Below are 22,133 nucleotides of genomic sequence, written 5' to 3' on the forward strand. Positions count from 1 at the left end.
GACAGTAGAACTTTTCCAGACAGTTCAAATTAAACTTGTTCACACAGATTTGAGAACTGCTTCAGTTTCGCTGTTGCTTCCCAGCTAAAGTCTGACAAGCTGCTCCTTCACTCCATTCAATGAAGTTCAATTTTGTCTTGAAACGCTTTAATAGTCAAGTCACTTTTGAGTTTCACTATCACATTACGCAACCTTTCTCTGCAACAGTCATCAATTCTATAGCTGATGAAGTAAAAGCTGAGTTCTCCTGCCCCAGCACACTCCACAGCTTCTTTCCGGCTGAGTTCTGTGTTCTCACACAAGGATCACGTTAAATGCTTTAACGTTTTCTTGCTGCACTTGTGTGAGCTTACGCACAAAATCATGTGCAATTTCATTCTAACTCCTTCTCAAAGATTACAGATTAGAAAATCTGATGAATAACCTATTTTAAAATTCCAGGCTCCTATGTAAAAGTTATTCACTTTTCCCAGTAATAGTCCTCAGCACTCAGCTTCCTATATTCTTTCCTACCATACTCATTAGTGCATTAGAAGGTGGCGAGTCTAAGCAAGGGAAATCGTACAACAAGAATATAATCTGAGAAAAGCAAAAAGCAAAGAGATACTGTAGGATGATAGCTGTAACCAAATATAACCCTACACATGACTGGACACAGCTACACAGTCATAAGAAGAGTTACCATTACACATTATTCATGGCTCAAAACGCAAAAACTAGAATGGAGCAAAACAAAAGCTTGTTTCTTGTTCAACTCTGTGGCAAAACTGTCCCCCATTTCCACCCTACAACTTGAGTTAAGAGTATTACTAGAAAAATTGTTTCTTATTTTCAATTTTGAAATGAAGATGTGTTAATACTATTGAGCATGCCAGAATGACTAAGTTCACAGTGACTTAGTATGCACATGTACGAGCATGCATACTGAATACAATTTCCCCTTCTACTTTATACTTAACACCATTTTGAAAGTCAAACTCCAGCCACACAAATACAGCAAAGGAAAGCATGCTTAGTGACACTGGTTTGCAATAAGCAAATTACTTACATTAACTCTGAAAGCTTGTACAGTGTTATCCAGCAGAAGAATGTTGCAGACCACCTCAGTATGCTGCCTGTCTCGTGCCAGCTCAGATGCTCGTACATTGTAGGTTCTGCCAGCAGGCAATCGGAAACGTGCGGTCATTACTGTCCACACAGGGTCTTTAGGCAAAACAAAAATAAAATTACAAAAAGATTAAAAAATGCAAATGCAAGAATATCATACTTCAAAGGAAGGTCAGCACACAACAAATCCATTGTTAAAAAACTCCATGACATACAGAAGAAAAATGAGTTCTAAATTCATGGTACCCAATAATAGAAAACTGTCTTAGAAATTGCAACAAAACGTTATTCCAAAATACTTGGTCCTTTCTGCCCACTATCCAACTTCCTATTTTAAAGTTCGTTGGGGTTTTTTTTTAAGATTCAGAACAGCATTTTCACTTCAAAAAGCACTGTAGTTGCTGGGCAGCATGGATATTTGGCTCCCGTATTAGGGGCAATTCAGTAAGTAATTTCAGTGCAAAATCAAGAGAAGTATAAATGCTTACAATCAAAAAGCTTTGTTGAGAAAAAGTATGAAGAAAACAGCACATACACCAAGAGTGATGCATTATTCTGCAAAGCCTGGGCATTCAGTGTAATATCATTAGACACGAGAACACACAGCAATACCACAGACACTAGCATTGCTTTTTTTTTTTTTTTTTTTTAAATTACAACATGAATAGAGGTTTGTCAAACTACTGAATCCTCCACCTGGGTCAATCTGATTGGATACACATATTTAGTTTGGAAGCACAAGCAATTCTTATTCTCCAAATAAGGAGCTGTAACGAACACAAGTGTACACTCTGTGCTAAGTGCTGGAAAATAAAATGCAAGAATTGAAATGTGACTTTCAGTTTCAAAACTAAGATTCTAATGATTATCATGCAATCCCAGCTCAGCACCGTACTTATGTGCACCACCTGATGCTATTACTCCTAACTAACAATACTAGCTACTTTAAGTACCTCACAGGATCAGGGCCTGTGATTCACTTAATTATACACTCAGCAAACTATTTCTACATCCTTTGACAAGGGTGTAAGCAAACAAAGTTTCATAACTTAAGTAGAGAATAAATTAAGATAGAAAATTAAAACACCTTAAAAAGCAGTAAAAGGAAACAAGTATTCTCAAAACTGAATACCAAATGATTGATTTTCCTTATTCTGCAAAAATTATGGACTATAAAAATGTTCACGTTTGCTTCCTATTTGGGGGGGGGGTATCATGATAAACGAAGAAGAATTTAGCAAATTTACATGTTTGCTGGGATCAGAGAGCTTGCCTGGATCATAAGGGATATATCTATGCTCCAATATACACCAATTCATAGGGGAACTAGTAAAAGATCTAAGTAGTTGATAGCTTAGACACTTAAGCCTTCCTGGGAAAATGGAATACCAAGATCCAATTCACCTACATTAAGCTGGGACTTTGCAGTTTAACCTTCTCCCCAACCCCTGCAGCCAACCTCCTGAGTGACTGCCCTAAAAACCCCTAAGGTATTTTGCTTTTCAGGAGCACATCCTCAGCTCTTTCAGCAGGCCCACACAACTCACACATGAAAAAAAAAAACCCCAAACAATTATGATAATCCATCCTTGCAAAATGTTTCAGTTTTGACTTAACCAGCATTTTCAGATTTAAAAGTACCTGTTTCCTTACCAGGCAGATTTTTTTTTTGTTTTTGGCTACTCAGTCACTCTGGCTTCAGAACTGCAATGTCATATTCATGCAGAATTACAGCAAGTTTATCTTTGTTTTGCTAAACTAACATGACAAACAGAGAACGGATAAAGATACCAGATAAACCCAAAAGCTGCAAGCTAAACCCATTATTTTCTCTTAATGACAAAATAATTAAAAACTGTGTCGCAAACATGAAAATTCTGAAATAAAGCACAACAGGACAATGTATGCACAAAAACTCCCCTTGAAGAGGCTGCTTCCACTGAGCCTTCTACAAGTCTCAAAAAAAAAAAGGCAGACGAAAACTTTCAACAGAGAAAATCAGGTAACTGAACCTCTATACCACTCATCTGCACCAACACATAACATTTCATAAGCAGTATTTCATGTCACGTAGACACAATCTGAACGTCAATCTCCTTACTAGTCATAACAGCATAAAGATTGGCATCTTTATCAGCGCAGCTACACAACCAATAACCATAGCAAAGACTTTGGAGTGGTATTTGCCTGTGAGCTGAATTAAAGGTTTCTAAAAAGTATGCAATTTGATTTAAAATTTTACTCACACCACAGGAACAACCCTTTGACAGGCATATTTTACAAGGATTTGCGTAAGTGACAAATCAGCCAAGACACAATTAAGAGAGTTATCTCAGAGTCTTCTCCCACTGATAGAAACAACAGTGCACAAAGTAGGACTATTCAGCTTCTAAACAAGTATTGCAGACCTCATGAAACCCCTTGGTAGTAAGCTGTGGCGAGTGTCTAACTCAACAATCCACAATTTTGTAGTAGAAGGAAAAAAAACCCACAACTTTGTTAAAGGCCAGAAACCATCATGCTTTAAGGGAACAAGAAGCCAAATCTTATCTTTGCCTCCTGTTCTCTATTTTTTTTTCTTATTTGCTGGTGAAAACCATGAATTTCTTTCTTTCTTTCTCATCGCTGCCTTAAACTACTCAGAAACCTTTTGGATTTCAAATTGAGCAAGAGTGAGCAAGAAGAAAATCTGCTGTCAGAGATCCTCAAAATCCTTTAGCACCAAACACTCATTCACTGTGCCCTCGGATAGACCCAGCCTGCAGACCCAGCAAGGTTCTTGCTGTAACAGATGATCCTCACTCCAACCAAATGAAAACATCAAATAGTCATAGAGAGTGATTCAAGTCTTTCTCAGTGTACACAAATGAAATGGTCTCATTCAAGAAATAAGGCCGTTTATTATGAATTTGCTTGCGAAAAAGGATCAGAGCTTACTGGGTCAGTACAACAGTTCATCCAGCTGGCAGACCTGAAGGGCAATCCCTCCTCACTCTCTTTAAGGAAGGAAGAAATGAATAGGACACAGATATAAAGATATCTCTCACATACTGTTTCAGTCTGGAGTTCAGCATCATATTCACACAACACTGAACTCAGACATACATGAATATTTTCTTTGTGGATTTAGGAAACCATGTTTTGTTCTTTCAGGTTAGGCAATGAACCATCGTATTCCATGTCCACAGTGCTCTGAACAGTCATCTTTTATCATACAAGTTTCTTCCATGAAAGTAAGAGACTTTTGCAACTACAGAACACAGTTTTACAACTAAGTATATCAACTGAAATAGTGAAATAATTCCACAGGATGGAAATAGAACAGCCATGAAAGTAACAGAGAAGGAGGTGACAAAAGACAGACTATTTTCTGCAAACCACGCTGGAAGCTACTCTTTCCCCATACGTTAGGCAAAGAAACTATGGAAGTATGTAAGGATTACATTAAGACGCCTTCATCATCACACATTTACTCAAAAATAGTCCTTCTGCTAAAGATCTGCCAGGGCTGTTACACATAACTGCTTAACTGCTTTGTGACCAGTCATGTGTACACAACCCATATTTAAACTTCTATCAACACACATACATACAAAAAGGATGCAGTTGTTAAACACAGACAAGACCCTGCAATTACTGGTCTCACTGTGACAGACGTATTTTACAATATGATTGGTCCCAAACTCTACCCATATCACCTTTACTACTCCTTTCTTCCAAAAATACATGCACCAAGAACACAGACAACATTATTTTCCCTGACCAAATATTGCTATTCTTGCTCTTTTGAAAACATATTAGCAGAACAGATGGGTAGCCATCACTTAGGAGGCTGCAAAATGTAACTATCCGATTTCCCAGCAAACACCGATACATAAGATGACAAAACTGATAAAAGCTCAGCTACCCTGGTTGTGAACTTCTGAAATAGAAATGTTATAGCTAAAGTTAGTACAGAATGGAGGATTGACTTCAAGCTCCAAAGTAAAATCTGCAGCCCCAAAAGAAAGAGGAGTAAAGACAACAGGTGAGATTCAACCACAAGAAGTTTGATAACAACTAGTTTAAATAGCAGGTTAATTTAAGTAAGGTAATATTCTGCGTGCATATCCTGGACAGTATTGTGGCCACTTACACCGAAGTCTTTCTATACGTGCAAGTGGATTACATAAACAGGATTTAAATCAAATTAATCTTTGCATAGGAAGACAGTTTCTGCTTGTAATTTCTCAGCATTTTCTGCAAAGCAAGCAATATTTAGACACTTGAATTAACAATCCAAAGCATGTGCTACTAAAAAGCAACTGGAGAAAGACAGAACTTGTTCAATGGAACTCCACTTACCTTTCAGGTCTGTGGAGGGAGTAAGTTGTATATTTCCTGCCTGAGCTCACGTTTCAAGCAATGAAGCAATTCTAGGGAGTGTTCCCTATCAAAGGGCAGAACATTCCTGTGATACTGGCTTGGTTAGGGCATTAAAGAGCATACAGAAGCTTCACAAGTGAATTTTCAACATCCTTTATTCTTTTACGTAAACGTATACAGTAAAATGACAATTTCCTCAGGCTTACGTTAAAAGTAACCGATTTTAAGCAGCTTAACAAATAAAGCAGTTTGTTAAGAAGGTAATTAACTGAAATTTAATTTACCTAAGAGCGCAAGCAATTTGCTGACTTGAAGAAAAGCGTTCTTTTAAAGAGAGTTTGCATCGTACACTGTGCATAAAGACAACCACTTTATCACAGCACAGTATGAACATCTGTATGCAAGGACAGGAAGAATTTCATTTTTCATGGTTAATATAAACTAGCTAAGAAGCAAATGCATTGCCAGATTTCCATTTGTTTAGAAGCTGGTATTTTAGCAACTCAGAAGGCATTTCTTTCTCGTGTGCCCCATCCGCAGATTTGGACCAAACACAAACAAGAGTCTGCTATAAGAGGTGGCAAAGTACACCAGACTCATAGAAAACCCACATGCTACAAGATACAGCTTGTATACACTAAATAGATTGCAGACACCATGGTTACTGCAATTATCCAGACAATCCAATTAGGAGGAAAAGACTTACTAAAAGTAAAAAGAAAATTTTGAAGGTTTAAACTGAGTAATACAGCATACTGCATTACAAACAACATGCTGAGCTGTATCTAGAGCTCATCTTCACATACATTTACTGAAAACATGCTAGTGAAGCTATATTAAATGCTTTAACCCAAACCAGTTTGAAAATACTAAACATTAGTTGATTGTGCGCTGGTTTTTGCGAAGTCCATAATAGTCCAACAAATACAAGTTCAAATTTTTTATGTTTCAAAAATCTGTTTTGAAAGTTTTCAGTAATTCTTAAGTAGCACAGGTTCAAGACATTCCATACGAATAAAATCAGAGCAGAAATGCATTTTCATTTATGTGAATCAACCCATGCACTACAATCCTGAACTCGTTCCAATGATTCATATTTCATTCATTTCTTCCTGCTTTCTGCTGACCAAACAATGGAAAGTATCCACAATTCTTGAAGGTCTATATGTAAACTTTGGGTCACTTCACTTCATCATCACCCGGCGCAAAGGTTCCAGCTAGACTTCTAACCAGGCAACAGCATCATTAGTGGTTCTGGGCTCTATCAAAATATTCTTTAAGTTTATTAATAATCTGTAATATATAAATTAATCAAATGCATTCTGCTTAAGGAAAATAATATACTCCTGTGAAGCTATCATGTGACCACTTCCTAAAACTTCCACTGGAAAGAACGATATTGCATTTTTCCTGCTGATCAACTGGGACAGTTACAGTGACCATATAACAGAACTACCACAAGCAGGATTCCTCCAGGGCTACAACATTCCCAGCGAGCTGTCAAAAGAGAGCAATGGATAGAAGGAGACTGTTGGCATCGGGAGTTAGGAAGGTATTTTCCAAAACCTCGACAACTTCTCTTCAATAACGTGTAACCAGAATGTCCTCTCCTTAGTAAGGTATCTGCATGGGGCCAGCAGCTCTGGGTCTCCAAGCTCACCTCCTTCCTTGGTCGGGGCTTCCCATACCCATTACAGCCTGGCTCCTAACAGCCTCCATGCTTCACATGCAGAACTGGTACACAAAACTTATCTAATCTCCAGCTGCTTTTATACATTCCCTCAAGACTCCTATTATCTGCAGGCACTCTGAGCCGCTTGATTAAATCCCTCACAAATGCAAGATGTATACAACAACAAAAGAAATTCCTGTCTGCAAGTACTTCACTCTGGAGAGTAATAAACAGCTACACACTCACACTCCCCCCCAAATGACCATAATCTCACCTGCATTTCAATGAAAGAGGTACTTTTACACCCTCCTTTTCCACATTCTTGATCCTCAACCACATGAAGTGCCAAATCAAACACAAAAAAACATTAATTCTCAAAGAATCTGACAGAACCTTAAAGAACCTTAAAAAAACCCAAACCTGTCAGTTTAGGAAAATTTGAGGTCCCAAATTCAACATCTTGGAGAAAAGAAGTTGAATTTAGCCTCCCTACTCCACCACCAGCTTCTTGTATACACAAGCCAGCAACAGAGAATTAATATTCTGTCCACTTATTCAGATCAGTTTCTAAGATTGTCAATTCATCTCATTTTATGAACATGAGGATTTCATGGGGTTTGGCTGGCTGTGGATTTCAGTACAGGCTCAAAACTAAATTAATAATTACTCTCATTTTAAAAATTACTTGAGGATTTTCTTTTAAATTAAGTCCTCCTCAGATATGTTTTTTATCTACTACTTTGGATAGGGGTTTCAAATTTGAACAACTGTTGTGTGATATCAAACAAGATCTTTGCTGTTATAATCACAGAACTAGTAAAAGAGACAAAGGTTAAAGGCACCTTGCTCTGTTACTTCCAGAAGTTCCAGCATAAAGACAATAACCTGTGAGTGTTTGGTCATTCTACACAGCATAGCGGCCAATCTGTTAGGGCAAGCTGGAGGACATACACCAGGACACAGCAAGTAAGTTTGGTAGTACTGTAGCAATCTACTATTTAATCTGGAAATTAAACTATTTTGACAATTCCCTCCCTTGTTCCTCCCTTCCCCCAGGAACAAGACCATAGCTAACGGAAGAGCCTATTATAAGTGACACTTCTATCTAATTAAATGTCAATATTCATTATGTTTGAATAGTATGCACAACACAAAAAAAAAAAAAAAAAGCCTCTCAAACTCAGCTGCTCCCTTTCTCTGCTTTGGGTCTGAAGCAAGACAGCGCAGGAAGTCTGGTATCTGCTTTTCTTCACTCCTGTGCATAACATTTCAGGAGACGCAAAACAGTACAAGAGAATTCATTAGTTTAAGATGATAATACTTACTTACTGGTGCAGCTGGGAAGCAATACTAATAAATAACAGTAGTTATTAAAAAACCATGCCATCAACACCACCAATTATAATAAAATTAAAAAAAACCTTGATGTCCTCCTTTTCTTTGCCCAGTCATTTTTCACATGAAGGAAGCGACTCCTGATCTTACTACACAGGAGTAACTAGATACTGCCCAAGAAGATATTTTTTTTCTTTTGGAGAAAAAAAAATGAGAAAGAGGGGAAAAAAGACAAATGGACTTAGATTGCAAACAGCTCAGTAGTGAATACTTGTTCTTAGCATATTACAGCTAGAGGCTTGAGAAATGCACTGGATTTCCATAGCAGATCCTTACATAGTAAATGTGATTTCTCTTCAGTTTGCGACCTGTTTTCTGGACAGAGAACTGAGCTTCAGAGAAGCTGAAGAAATACACCCAATAAAGTACAAATGTGCAGCTAAGAAAGATCTAGAATTAAAATAGTCAGAATTTTTTTTCCCCAACTCTATCCTACCTCAGTAGGTTCAACTCATTTCCCCTTTCACTGCAGCAGTCATACAGGTCAGAGTGTAAATGAATGCGAAGTCAACAAAAAAGCTCCTTCCAGCTGGCTCCTGCCAGCTCAAGGCTGAGCACTGGCTGACCTGACGATAACAGCACTTCAGAAAAGACAGGACTCATGCATCACAACCAAATGATGAAAGAAAAACATCCAGAGTCCACGTGCCTTTAGGAAAAGGCTTCATATTGAGTGCCTATGATTATTCACAACAAATACAAGCCTACCTGTCCTACAGGTGACACACTGAAGCCACAATTGGACTTAAAACATCAAATGAATTTGTTCAGCCGTATTGTTTCTGATCCAGAGATCTCTATTTCGCAGGTGATACTCAGGAGTACAGTAAGTTTTATGAAACAACAGTCACATAAGTCACATACGCATTTGAATAAGATGCACAAAGTTTATGTGGGGTTTCAGAGATCATTTCAAGTGCAAGTCTAGAAACATTCTATATGACAGCAGTATACCTATTTGCACTTTAACAAACCAGCAAAAAAAAATCACTTATCTCTCTTAAGCAACAAGGTATAATTGTTCCTCAGGAGTCACCTGGAACATAGCATAACTGTTTTCAGACTGGTTCAGGAAAGGCATACTATGGTGTGAAGAAACAGTGAGCAGCCAGCTGAAGGTAGAAACTTCTTTAAGAAAAGGTATGAGTATAGTTTAAGGCCTGTAATATGAAAGCAGAAGTTGGTGGCAACCAGCAGCTATAAGCAGTGGCCAGCTCGTGAGCCAGCGAAGACACACAGAAGGAGGATTCCCTGGGTGCATGGCTGTGGTCACTGCCACGCTATATGGCCACTTCAGCCAGTGTGAGGGAGAACAAAGAAACACACACACTGAGTTAGCAGCAGCCTATCCTCCCGGAATAAGCAACTTAGGATGGAAAATGGCAAAGCTAGCAGGGGAAAAAATATATCTATTTAAGAAAAGAAAATGCAGACCAAACAGTGTGGAAAGGCAGATAGTTGAAGCAGTCAGAAGAGGATAAAGCTGCCAGGAAAGAGAACTAGGAAGAGGAGTACTGTTTAAATACCACAAAATGGTGAATTTAGCTGTCCTTCTACATTTGGAAAATATTATACATTAAATAAATATGCAAATGCATTCATAGGATATGAAACCACCTTGTTTCCTAATACAGAGCTGTCTGCTCACGGTGTTTGGAGGCATTTATGTGTAAAGATTACTAAGAATAAGCAGAAATGTTTTCCAAATGTGTTCCACCTCCAATATCTTTAACTCAAATATATCCATAACCTGACCTTGTTTGAAAATAGCCTTAAAAATGGCTGTGACCCTCACACAGATAACTATCTCTAACTCTTCCCATTCCTGGAGCTGGATCTCTTATTCTTGGTTTCATGAGTCAATGCTATAATAAGATGTAATAAATGGAGACTATAATGAAACACTACTAAAATATCTTCTTGATAGAAACTTCTCAAAATAAGTTTGCAGTAAGTTTTAAAATGTATTCTTAAAAGTAGGTTAAAGAGATTTTTTCATTAAAATGAAATTCTGGCTCTCATACAACTCTAAGAGCAGGAAGCCTAAATATTTATTCAGCAAAAAAATCAGGGTTGAAATCAGCAACAAGTTCAAACTAAAACCAGAAGCACCAGGTGACAATAACAAGTTAGTATTTTATATCTTGCTTAAAAAAGGGTGGGGGACACGATCAACACTCAAAAACCCCGAACTTTGTCCTATAATTTTCCTCAAAATATAAAGGGGCAACTACATTCGCTTTCCCTTTGCTATAAGACTCGAGAAAAAGATTTCTTCATCTATTAAAAAAGGAGTTTACAGTCCTCTGCGGGCTTAGTAGAAACCAAAAGCTCTTTAGTACCCAAAAGGAGCTTGGTATTCGTTGAGCCTTTAATGGCAATGTACAACTGTGTACACAGCTGAATACAGAATAACCTCCTACAGTCCTTTCAGGACAGTAATTATTAACAGTCTGACTACAGGTGCTGAACCAAGGGAATATAGCAAGTGAGAACTCAGCATTGATTTCAGCTTCCCCGTCAACAAATAGGAGTGGATCTTAACACAATTTAAGATAACAAAATAGAAAGAAACTACATGTAAATGACAAATGCTGGTCTTCAACAGTTGTGTACAACTAGTCAGGTAAAACAGGGGTAAAACACCAAATGCCAGAAAGTTACATGTTCTGACTTGGTGTGACTGTAAACAAACAATTCCCACATCCTGTACCCTATGAAAAACTTAACCACAATTATCTGAAGACAACATCAACAGAAAACACAGGGATGGAGAAAATCTGTAAGCTAGCTAGTAACCAGTTCAGTATCCACAGATCAATACTGCTGCACATAATCGGATCATCAAGTCCAGAGCAGCTAGTTGAATCAGCAGCTTTAGTTCCAGCCACAGCATCTGTGTTGTGAAGCCTCTGAAGCTGAAGGCAGTCTGAATTGAAAACAAACTGGCAAAACTCAGAAGAAGCTTTTATTCTACTCATAGCCAACTTCAAGTTGAATTTTGGCTGGCATTAGAACTGAAGTATTACATAGAGGGAGGGAAGTTGTCTCTGTATATTCTGTTCAGAGTTGCTAAACCTAAGCCAAATTATCTTCAACAGACTTAAACACAGCAGATGTTAATTCTAAGGCTGAAAATAATCAATTGGACACTTTCCATTAAAATTACTTTTTAATCAGAAATGCCATTTCCACAAAATAGAAATTTTCACATGGAAAATTTCATTTTTGCCAAAACCCACCGATTTTCTGCTGGAAACATTAAAATAATGCCTGTCTGGCTACCTGCCTGGAAAACGCTTGTCAACTTTGCTTCCTTCTTCAACAGAAAACAAACCAAAGGAAGTCTTCCAACAATACTGCCCAGAGAAGTGACCTCACTCCATCCGTGCCTCTGGCTCTCAGCCTCCTTGCCTTGCACCCCTTGTATCCTGAGCAGCCAGATAACTCAGCCTCTCCCCAGCGTTTTGACCCTGCGGTTTGACAGCAGAGCAGGCTGCTTCTTCAGCTGCTCTTGGAGTGCACACTAGTGCCTAGTAGAAAAAGAACTATCCTACTCATAACATAGCAAATGTTAAGTTCTTCGTTTATTTATTTATTAAGAGTGCTCACATTTTTACAACTTCAGTACAGCCTAGATAAGTATTTTTCTGAACTCGCCTCTGCCTCCTCTCAAAGATTTTCTGTATTGGAAACAATTTCTGTTTTCAAGTCACTCCAAGAGGACCTTAAGTTCAAAATCATTTGAGTGAATATGACAAGGAAAATATCACTCACAATCAAATGATTAAGCAGTTATATCTGATAATCATTCACCTGCAGTGAAATTAAATAAATCACAGTTTTACGGGTTTGCTTTGTTTAGCAAAGTATCTAAAGATGTCTGAGCTCTCCAGATTTGTAAAATGTACAAACCCGTTTTATAAAATGATCATTTTCAAAGATCTTGACCAGAAAACAACAGGACAATTTTATCTGTAGTTCTTACAACATGAATTTCAAAGCCAGATCAAAATTCTTCCACAACAGTGGCACACCGACCTGAACAGTCACACCCTGTCAGGGGTCATGACACGATTAAACTTTAAGGCCAGATCGCAGGCTCTGTGCAAAGACCCTCATACTTTCAGAGTTTGACAAACTTTTAAACTACAATCAATTTTGTACATAAATGAGTAAGAGGAAAAATTGCCTTCATGCATATCTCTAAGAGATATCTAAAAACTCTTGTCCTTTGGCAATGCATCTCCTTTTGCAAATCCACTGACAAACTTAGAGAAGCATCTGTTAAAAATAATTGGAAGAAAACATAATGCAAGAGACAAGACTCACTCTTACATAAAAGGTTTGTAATTCTTACCAGGGCTCCAAATAAGACTTTTGAAAAAACTTTCAAGTTTGGGGTTTTTTTTTTCCTTTCTGAATATGACTGTTTTCTACCTTAATAGCTTTGTTCTTTATAGAATTACATGGTAATACTTGAAAGTTTCTAGAAAATTAATAAAACAAAAGTAGCAGACATTATTAATGGTGCGAAAAACCAACATCATACTGTCAAGGTGAACTATGAATATACTGCAACAATGACAACAAAATTCCTACATTCCCCAATCCGAAAAGTAAAGGCACCAAGTTGCAGGTGTGCAACTGGAACAGGCACAAAACCTAGCAAGAAGAAATTTTTTAACACACTACAGCAAGCAAAACTAAAATTCACTGACAAACTCTCTATTTATATACTATTCACCTCAGCCCACCCAACTAAATCTCAGACCTTTAATTAGAAGTCAGATTCCTTTTACTAACGTAATAGTGAATACCTTCCAGGCACAGGGTATACATATTCTATATAAAAACATTTAGCGTCATTGTATTTAATAAAACATCGACAGAAACATTATCTACCCATTTCACTTGGAGCTAAAAGTTTCTAAACTTCAGCTGCCATTCAGAATCAGTGGGAAACCTTCAATACTGTTGGTGTGAGACGAATTAATTCAATTATTCTATTGCTTACTGAATTTTTTTTCAGTAAAAACACAACTTCTACAATGTCCTCTAAAGCAGTCATGTTCACGAAGGCAACAAAGACTTTAATGCTTCTTTATCATATTGGCTCAGTTCAGTATGAAGTTTCACATCCACCAAAAAAGCAGGCACACAACCATGTTACAAGCCACTTAATCAACTAAAAATGAAGCAATAAAAGAAACATCACAGCTCTAGGTGGAATAAAACACTGCCAAGAAGGGCAAATGAACACATACATGCAGAGTTAGTGTCTGCTTTAGTTAAAGAGCAGTTGGTTATTAAAAGGTGAAAGTACTACAAAATTACAAAAGTCTATATATAAGCTTAATGTCATGCTACTATTTGTCATGCTGCTATTTATGGTTTCTGTCACGTATTTACCACTTTTAAGCAAGAACAAAACCCTGAAAGCAGTTATATCACTTGTATATCACAGGATCTTCAGGTTCATTTACTTCTCTGCTACTCCTGAGAATTTTCATCTGTCAAAACAGACCTCCCTATAGGAAGCTGGCACATACCTCTTGCCACAAACTAACATGGGAAGAGCCCATTGACATCGACAATACCATGACAGTCATCAAATTCTCCCTTACTGTTCTTTGTAAAACAACCAGAGGTCTGGAAGAACCCTGTTAAAACATTTTCTCTAGCACTAAAACTGTAAGATGGTTCAAATCACCACCCCAAGCCTCTGCACTGTATTGCAGGCTGCAAGTACGCTGTTACCGTGCCTCAGCTGAGAGGCTGCGAGTTCCGTTATGGGGTTTTTTTCCCCCTACCAGAACTATAAATGCCAATCTGATTGTAGCCACAGCCCAATACGGAAGTCTACGCACTATCACAGCAAACCTGCTCAGGCTTGTGCTGTCTAAGATTGGACCTTTTTTTTAAAAAAAAAATAAGCAAAGTCCAATTCTAAGAAAACCATGCTGACAGAGGCAGTTATATATCCACTCACTAAACTTCAAGCACGTCAAACAAATCAACTTTTCCATTACATTTCCAATAACTGACATCTACTTACTCATAAAAACCATAGAAGTAGCTCTCAAAAGAAGTCCTAAGATTGTGATTACTTTAGCTTTATATGCCACAGCGAAGTTCATACTACCGCAAAAAAACTACAGTTAAAGATGAGCATATGTTATTTTACAGTTCACCTGTGCACTGGGAGAGACTGTGACATTCCAGCCTTTAACAATCTCTTCCCATTGTTTTAAAAATAAGCTTATAGCACTACTTTTCTCTTTAAAGTCAAATGACCAAAGTGGTAGATTGGTTTAAGAGCCTTCTTGCGAACTAATTCACCTTCCAAAAAACAGCAGCTTTAAAAAACACTTAGAAAAAATTTCAGACATTGTCTTCCGCTACACTGCAGTTAACAGATATTACTGTAACTGAACAAAAGCAGTTACAGTCCTCAGGCTGTCAGAAACTAGAAGTTCGCAAAGTTGTTCCATCTTCACTACAGTCACTTTGCTTCTCCAAAACAATGCTAAGCTCTGGAGCCCCAACATTGCTGAGCCAAGTACTACGTAAGGCAGGGGGTCTGATTTTAACCAATTCCCTCAGTGCTCTCAGTCCTCTTTTGGTTCTGCTGAAAAGGTACTTAAGCAATAATGAATTATGCTGAATGTCTATCTGTTTCAAATTTATAACAAGCATTTGAAGCATGTGGTAGTCTACCAAAACCTGACAGCGAAGACCTAACGGAAGGCTTAGCGAGCATACTTTCAGCAAAATTGGCATGTTAAAAATGCCAGAAAGGGATTTCACAGTCAAAATAAAAACATAATGTAAATCCGCAAGAGAAAACAAACTTACCCACAACACCATGATTTCCAAAAGAATCTAAGGAACACAGTTTTAAGTAGCTGATCTGCAATGATGGCCTAAGCAACAGTCACAATATAAAACTCACCCTGCTACCATATACATTATTTCCATACAAGGGGTGAAATTCTGTCTCACAAACTATCTCAGTAGCACCAGTTAATATACTTGTATGACAGCAGACCTTTAATATGTGGAAATTCAGTATAAGCTATATTACATAGACAGATGACGTTTAGTCAAAGCCTCCAAGAAAAACACAGCAATAACTCCTTATATTCCAAACTACATATGGAAATCACACTGCTGTTCTTAAATTTAGGAAGTAACTACTTCCTCAGGTGTAATTGCAGCCCATGCCAAACATAGTAGAGAGCTTAATAAGCTGGCTTATTTCTGCCCAGCATTTCAGTTCTCACCCATACTTCTAGCGCACTGGTATGTGGAGAAGTGAATCTCTGACAAAGAAATTGAAATTCCTCCAAGCCTGTGGAGCCAAAAAGATTCAAGTCTTTTGACAGAAATTATTAATTTAAGTGTCCCTAACAAGAAAATTACTTGCAGAATGTACCCAAGCTTCCCAGCTTCTTGTCCTTTTGGTAAAGGTGAGAATCAAAATTTTTGCCGCTTTCTATAGACGTCGTGGAAGGAAAGCTGCCAGCAAGTAAAATCATCGCTTCCTTAAATACCTTTCTTTTGAGAGCATCACTGAACACTTTCTGCTCAACTGACAAGCAGTCAACGTTTTTGGACAGCTTCATTTCCCTTTTCTAAAAGTGAAGAGATGCTACTGTGGAATTAAAAAAAACACTCTCAAAATACAAAGCACAAATGAGTGCGTGCAGTGCCTTCCTCTGACTAATGCCATATGCAAAGACTGTTGATGGTAGAAGGAAGGAACATCCAGAATTCAACTCTGTGTCAGCCATCCAAAGTCATGTTCACTGTTGGATCAGTCTCCACTTAGTGCCAACTTGCACAAATGGGAAATACACCTAGGATCGATTCAGTAAGCAAGTCTCAAAAATAATGAATGAGACAAGCTTTAGGAAGAATATACCTCAGTTTCTCAAAAGTTTCTCTAAGAGAGCCTACTCTAGGCATTTATATTTTATTTAAAGGAAAATGCAATTCTAAAATTTGCCACTACAATTCCTGCTTATATTCACAGTTCATGAAGTCGCAATAAAAGGCTACAGCTCTCATAGCCAAGAGGTATCAGAACAGACTTGCAGAGAAATAAAAACAAGTTACAGCAATGAATATTTAAGTTACTTTTATAAATACTGTTACAGACAACAAAAATTCCTATTAAGTTGGTAATATAAACAAGAAAGCATTCTCAACATATTGTCTCATTTTATAAAAACAGCTATGGTCTCTCTTGGGAGAGCCATCCTTCTATGAATATCTGACAACAAAAACAAGAAGTTTTGTCTCAGAAAGTACATGCTAACACCCCTGAAATAAATAATATATAAAAGTGGGGATAGCACATTAAGTTTATGTTTTCTGACAAATAAATGTGGCTACTAATAACCTTTTAAAAGTCATTAGGCATTATTGGGCAATTTAAATATACTGATTAAGTAATCCTAAAATAGCCTAGCTGTTGTTCCCGTTGTTTTACCTGGAAAGACAGGTACAAACATGGGTCAGATTCACAAGGTGATGGTTACAGAATGACAGGTTGATGCAGCAGCCATGCTTAAACTAGAAAGGTAATTATTTGTTACTGAAACCATCAGTTCCATACCATGTCAATCTTTCAAGTACTCCAGATCTCCTCCACATTCCTTCTTCACTTCAAGGCTCTAACAGTCTCCCTTTTAATCATTCAATACCTTTCACCACTCGAACCTTTCCCTATATTATGCTCATTTCTCTAATCATCCTTCAGCTTCTCTGTCCTACTCCATCTGTCTTTCCTACTGTGTGCCCTACTCCTTTGGGGTGGGTTCTAAAGATGAAACAGCAACAAAAGTTACCAAAATGTCTTCCAAAACCACAGAAAACCAAACCTGTACCACCTGCAGGCAAGAAGAACTGTAGCCAAGAGACAAGAACCATGCTCAAGTCCTACTCCAACCTTAAAAGACAAATGCTAGCTACATCTATAGGCAGAGTAACACCATAGGTGTAAGATTCCTGATGCACATTGCTGAGACGCTTTCTGCGTGATTATGAACAGAAAGGATATATGGCAACATATTCATTACAAAAAAATCATAAAAAGGCTTTTAAATTCCACAGATTTTAACACTAGGTACAGAAATACTTCCATGTCATCAGAAAAATCCATGAAGGACCTGCAGAGCCAAGTGACTTCCCCCTAACCAATTTAGCAGATGCATAAATTTCAAGTTAATTCCAGGATTCAGAACTTCGCCCTGCCTCATCTTTCTGTCATCTTCACTAACAGAAGTAATTCAATGCCTGCAATGCTTAGGGACAACCTCCTTCAAAACAAGACTTTCAAGAGAAGTGAAAACCCTGCAGGAAAACTGATTAAGAGCAGTCTATTCTCAACATGTACAAACATGTTGACAGTGAAACGGTACAGCTTTCCAGCAGCTAAATTTGATATACAAAAAGAGAAAAGAAACCTACAGCCTCTAACAAGTATGAAGAGACACTCAGAGGTAAAAGATCATATTAATTTCTGCTTTAAAATGAAAACATTGTATAAAGCGCATGGAGAAGTAACAGTCCAAAAATATACAAATTAATCTATGAAGATGGCATGAAAAGGTAACAAGCTCTCCAAGTCAGCACACTGGCACTGCTCGTCTTCGGCATTATGTTTAAAACCTCCTTTCATTCACCTGCCTCTCTGCTTTCAGGCTGTCTTACACTCTCTTCTTTAGGCACTTGTTTATCATTAAATTCAGCTTCCCAAAACTTTTTGCTGCCTTCTGCATTACATGACAGAAAGTGAAACTTCTGCCTCATACAGAAAATCCCTATTTCCCCCTTGGAGGGAAAGGAACAATATCATAAAAATTATGCTATTATGCAGCTTATTTTATTATAAAACAGCATCACTAATACTGTCTTGGACTGTTTATTCCAATACTTTATCCAGAATCCATATCCTTAGAAAACAGAACAGGCTAAGCTAAAAAGCTACTTAGCTAATAGCTCAACTATGTTAACTTAGAATTGCAGTTCATTTTTATTGCCTACAAAAAATATTATTCCTCTCAACTGCTGTAAAGATAGGTTCTCAGGGTTTAGATAAGAAAATTTCATGAATCTCATTTCATACCACTATAAAGGATAAAAGCCAGTGGTCTTTTGTTGGTTTTGTTGATTTTAGTTAATTCTTCCATGCTGTATAAACACTAACATTACAATAGCATTATTAAAAAAAATAGTCTGTTAATTTATTCTCGTGGCATTTTACAACAGGCATGCAGTTCAACATTACTGAAGCACTTCTGAAGTCATCATCCATAATAACCCAGAATCAAAAGACTAAAGAAGGGCAACATATGGCAGGATATGAAATGTGCACATTAACAAAGAAACCAAGTAACTGGGCTCTGCTATTTTCCAATGTCTATTCCTATGTACTTTCCCATGCCAGCAGCTCTGCAGTACAACCCAGTTCCCCCGGAACCAGCTGCAGGAGCCATAGGTGTCGTTCTGCAGAGCAGGGTCTCTGCTCTGTGGTGCTGTGCTCAGCTGAGGGCACAAAGCTCTTCCTCGTGTTCCCGTGGATGTTTGGGAGAGATCTTTCCGTAAAATGAAGACACTTGTATTACACAAGCAATAATAGCTGTGTTTGCTGACAGGATACAATTACTTCCTTTCTAAACAGAAAGACGTTCTCACAGACCAGATTCAGTTTTTCTGGGGGACCAAGCTTTTCACTACAAGTATTTAAATTCAGGACTTAAGGAAATTAATTATTTCCAAAAATGCAGTGGTAAATCAAGTTAGCAACAAGCTTCATCTTAAAGATGTAGGAGACAGCCCAGGATAGTAAGGCTCATGAAGATTCAGAGTGTCAAGTCAAAACCAAATCACCAACCACTTAGTTTGGTTTTCCCACTGAAGTCATTCTTGATACAATTAGCAGATACATGACAAGAGATGAACAAGCTTGCCATGTTACAGGGAGGCAGAAAGTTCCATCCCAGGAAATGGAGAGGAACCTTTTTCAATTACAGAATAATAAACGCAGGAAGAAATATAGAACCTGCATTTTTCAGCAGAATTCCAAGGAGATCTGAATACATCACATTTACATTATAATTACACAGAACATTCCAGCTGACAAAGTCCTGATTATCCCTTCTGAATTCCAGCCACCTTAGTGGCATTAGCAGTACTGATTTTAGAACAAGTACAGTTCAGCAAGCATCGGTTGCTCTTGGTTGGCAAATACCTACAACTCATCTAGATATGACCATGCACTTGTCTCAGAAGTGTCAGCAAATTGAGTAACACTGATAACGTCCTGGCCTACCACAAAACTGTTGGTACCTTCCGTGGAAAGGTGCAACAATGGTATACAGTTTATTCCCTAGATCACAGGAGGGAGACTCCAGTGACCCATCACTGGAAAGGTTTCGGGAGCTCCAGAACATTGCAAAAAGAGAAGAAACACAGATTGATGGCCCCTTTACAGTCCAGTAAAGCTTTGAGAAGTTTCAGCTTTGTCCAGTGCTGGAAAAGGTCCCCTCCACTGCAGTCAGTGCTAACAGGTCCAAAACTGTCTATGAGGCCAGAGAATAAAAGAGACGTGGTTCCAGTTGGATCACTTGATTACTCAAACACAGTCTGCCAGGAATGCTTCTGACCACTCACAAAACAGCAGATAGTGAGTGCCATGCACCATACCACTCCTTCAGTGTTAAATCAACAGCAACATAGTGCCTCAGAAAACAAGCTGAAGAACATCTGAGCTCCTTCAGTTCTGACTATTCAGAGGAAGGAAATGAAATGAAGCTTGTCCTTTCCAGACTCAGGAACTAGGGTCAGAACGCTCTGGTAATTTCTTAAGAAAGAGTGTACATGCATCAGAGAGAGGCAATGGTGAAGAGTTTACTGCCATCACCACTTCTTCCTTTTGGAAAGTAGCTCCCACTCTCCAAGAAACAGCACAGCATATTTATTTACCCGAAGGTCACCCAAAAATCTCTCAAAGAAAGAGAGCTTCTCAGCAGCCAAGAATACGAACAATCTACAATGCCCATCTGAGAATGTGCTGTTCTCAAACTCTGAAAGCTGGAAACCAGGAGCAGGAATCCTTGTTATTTAACACAAAACAAGCAAGAAGCTTCTGTCTGCTACTGACAGGCAGGCAGACTGCTAGGAGTTATTATCCTTCTTTATGAAGGATGTAACATGAGTGTTATTAGATAACAGACGTGTCCATCTGTCCTCTGGAAATATATAAAGAGAAACAAAAATCAGAACTTCTTCACAGTGTTAGATCATCCGCCTTTCTCTATGAAAATCTGCTGGAAAAAAAAAACCAGAAAGAAATGAAGAGGTGCCAACTAGACTGAACAAGTGCTGACAGAGCTCATGAAAGTGCAGAAAAATCTCATCTAGCTCTCAAGAAATCCAAAATAAGTAACTGAAGAGCACAGATACCCAAACCTAGAGATTATGAATACTTTGTGGTAGGCTTTATTTGTTAATAGCTATATAGGGCTATGCTACATGTGCATCTCTGGCACACGATGGTCACTACACCAAAATAACTTAACATCTATGAATGACCACTAACATTTTTGTCATTGTAAGTTCCACTAAAACCATTTTGTAAACTTGCTGTTACACTCCTCTGAAACATGATATGGGAAGATATTGGTAGATGAAGGAGGAGTAGCCATGCCACCATTACACAGCAAGTTTTAATAATACCACAAATCTGGTTCTTGCATCTCATCTTACAGTTCCAGGGACTGTTGGATTTTTAGTCTGAGCCACAAAGGATGGGAAAATGTCTTAAAATTATAACTGAATATTTATCTAAAATTCATTTTTGTAGTTTGCTCATTTTCCTGTTTTGTTGGCTTCACCAAGAAGCTCCTTTCAGTTTTCTATTGAATATGACTGATAGAGAATTGAAGGGAATACAAAATTGCTTTCCAGAATAACTATGTCAGAGTTAAGGGAGATCAGAAACCCTTTGCTTAAATGCCCGTTTTCAGAACACTTGGAGATAAAAATAAGTCATCTATAGAAAGCATATAAAATATAGGCAAGACAACAGGGGAGAAACAGAAATCCAACTATTTGACAGCAACATTTAGGTAAAGAGAATACAGCCACTATCTCCACTGGAAGCAATTTAAGAAAAATATTACCTCAAGAATCCGAGAGCAACTCCTGAATGAAGATCATGCCTTCCATTCAGTAGGAAAGAAAAAAAAAAAAAAGAGAACAGCGTTCCTGGGCTTATGGAAAACGGTGGGCGGTAGGATCCATGTTATCAGCAGGTGCCAGCAGCACTGAACAGATACAGGCTAAAAAGACATTATATGATTACTGAGAATAGGATGGAGGCAACAGTAAGAGCTCTCAGGCAGAAGACTGCTGCCAGCGTTATGACAGGGGCATCATATCCCCACGCACACATTATAAGGCCTTAGGATATTTTGGGAGAAGGTGTAGAGATCATGGGGCACGAACCCACAAAAAAGTCATATCTATTCACATTTTACACGCCATGGTTTGTTTTCAATTTCTGATTTCAGGTTGTACTTCA

General features: G+C 38.0%; 1 protein-coding gene across 1 annotated transcript in view; it reads right to left on the reverse strand.

Annotated features, from left to right (window-relative positions):
* The window catches only part of PTPN4 (protein tyrosine phosphatase non-receptor type 4), a 68,749-nt gene extending 67,546 nt beyond the window's left edge, over positions 1 to 1,203 (reverse strand). The window contains exon 1 of the mRNA XM_009570483.2: positions 1,049 to 1,203. Coding sequence (XP_009568778.1) covers positions 1,049 to 1,186 — 138 coding nt within the window. The 5' untranslated portion in view covers positions 1,187 to 1,203. The remainder of the gene's footprint in view (positions 1 to 1,048) is intronic.
* Between the last annotated feature and the right edge of the window lie 20,930 nt (positions 1,204 to 22,133).

The sequence above is a fragment of the Cuculus canorus genome, chromosome 6, assembly GCF_017976375.1.
Source record: "Cuculus canorus isolate bCucCan1 chromosome 6, bCucCan1.pri, whole genome shotgun sequence".
Taxonomy (NCBI): Eukaryota; Metazoa; Chordata; class Aves; order Cuculiformes; family Cuculidae; genus Cuculus; species Cuculus canorus.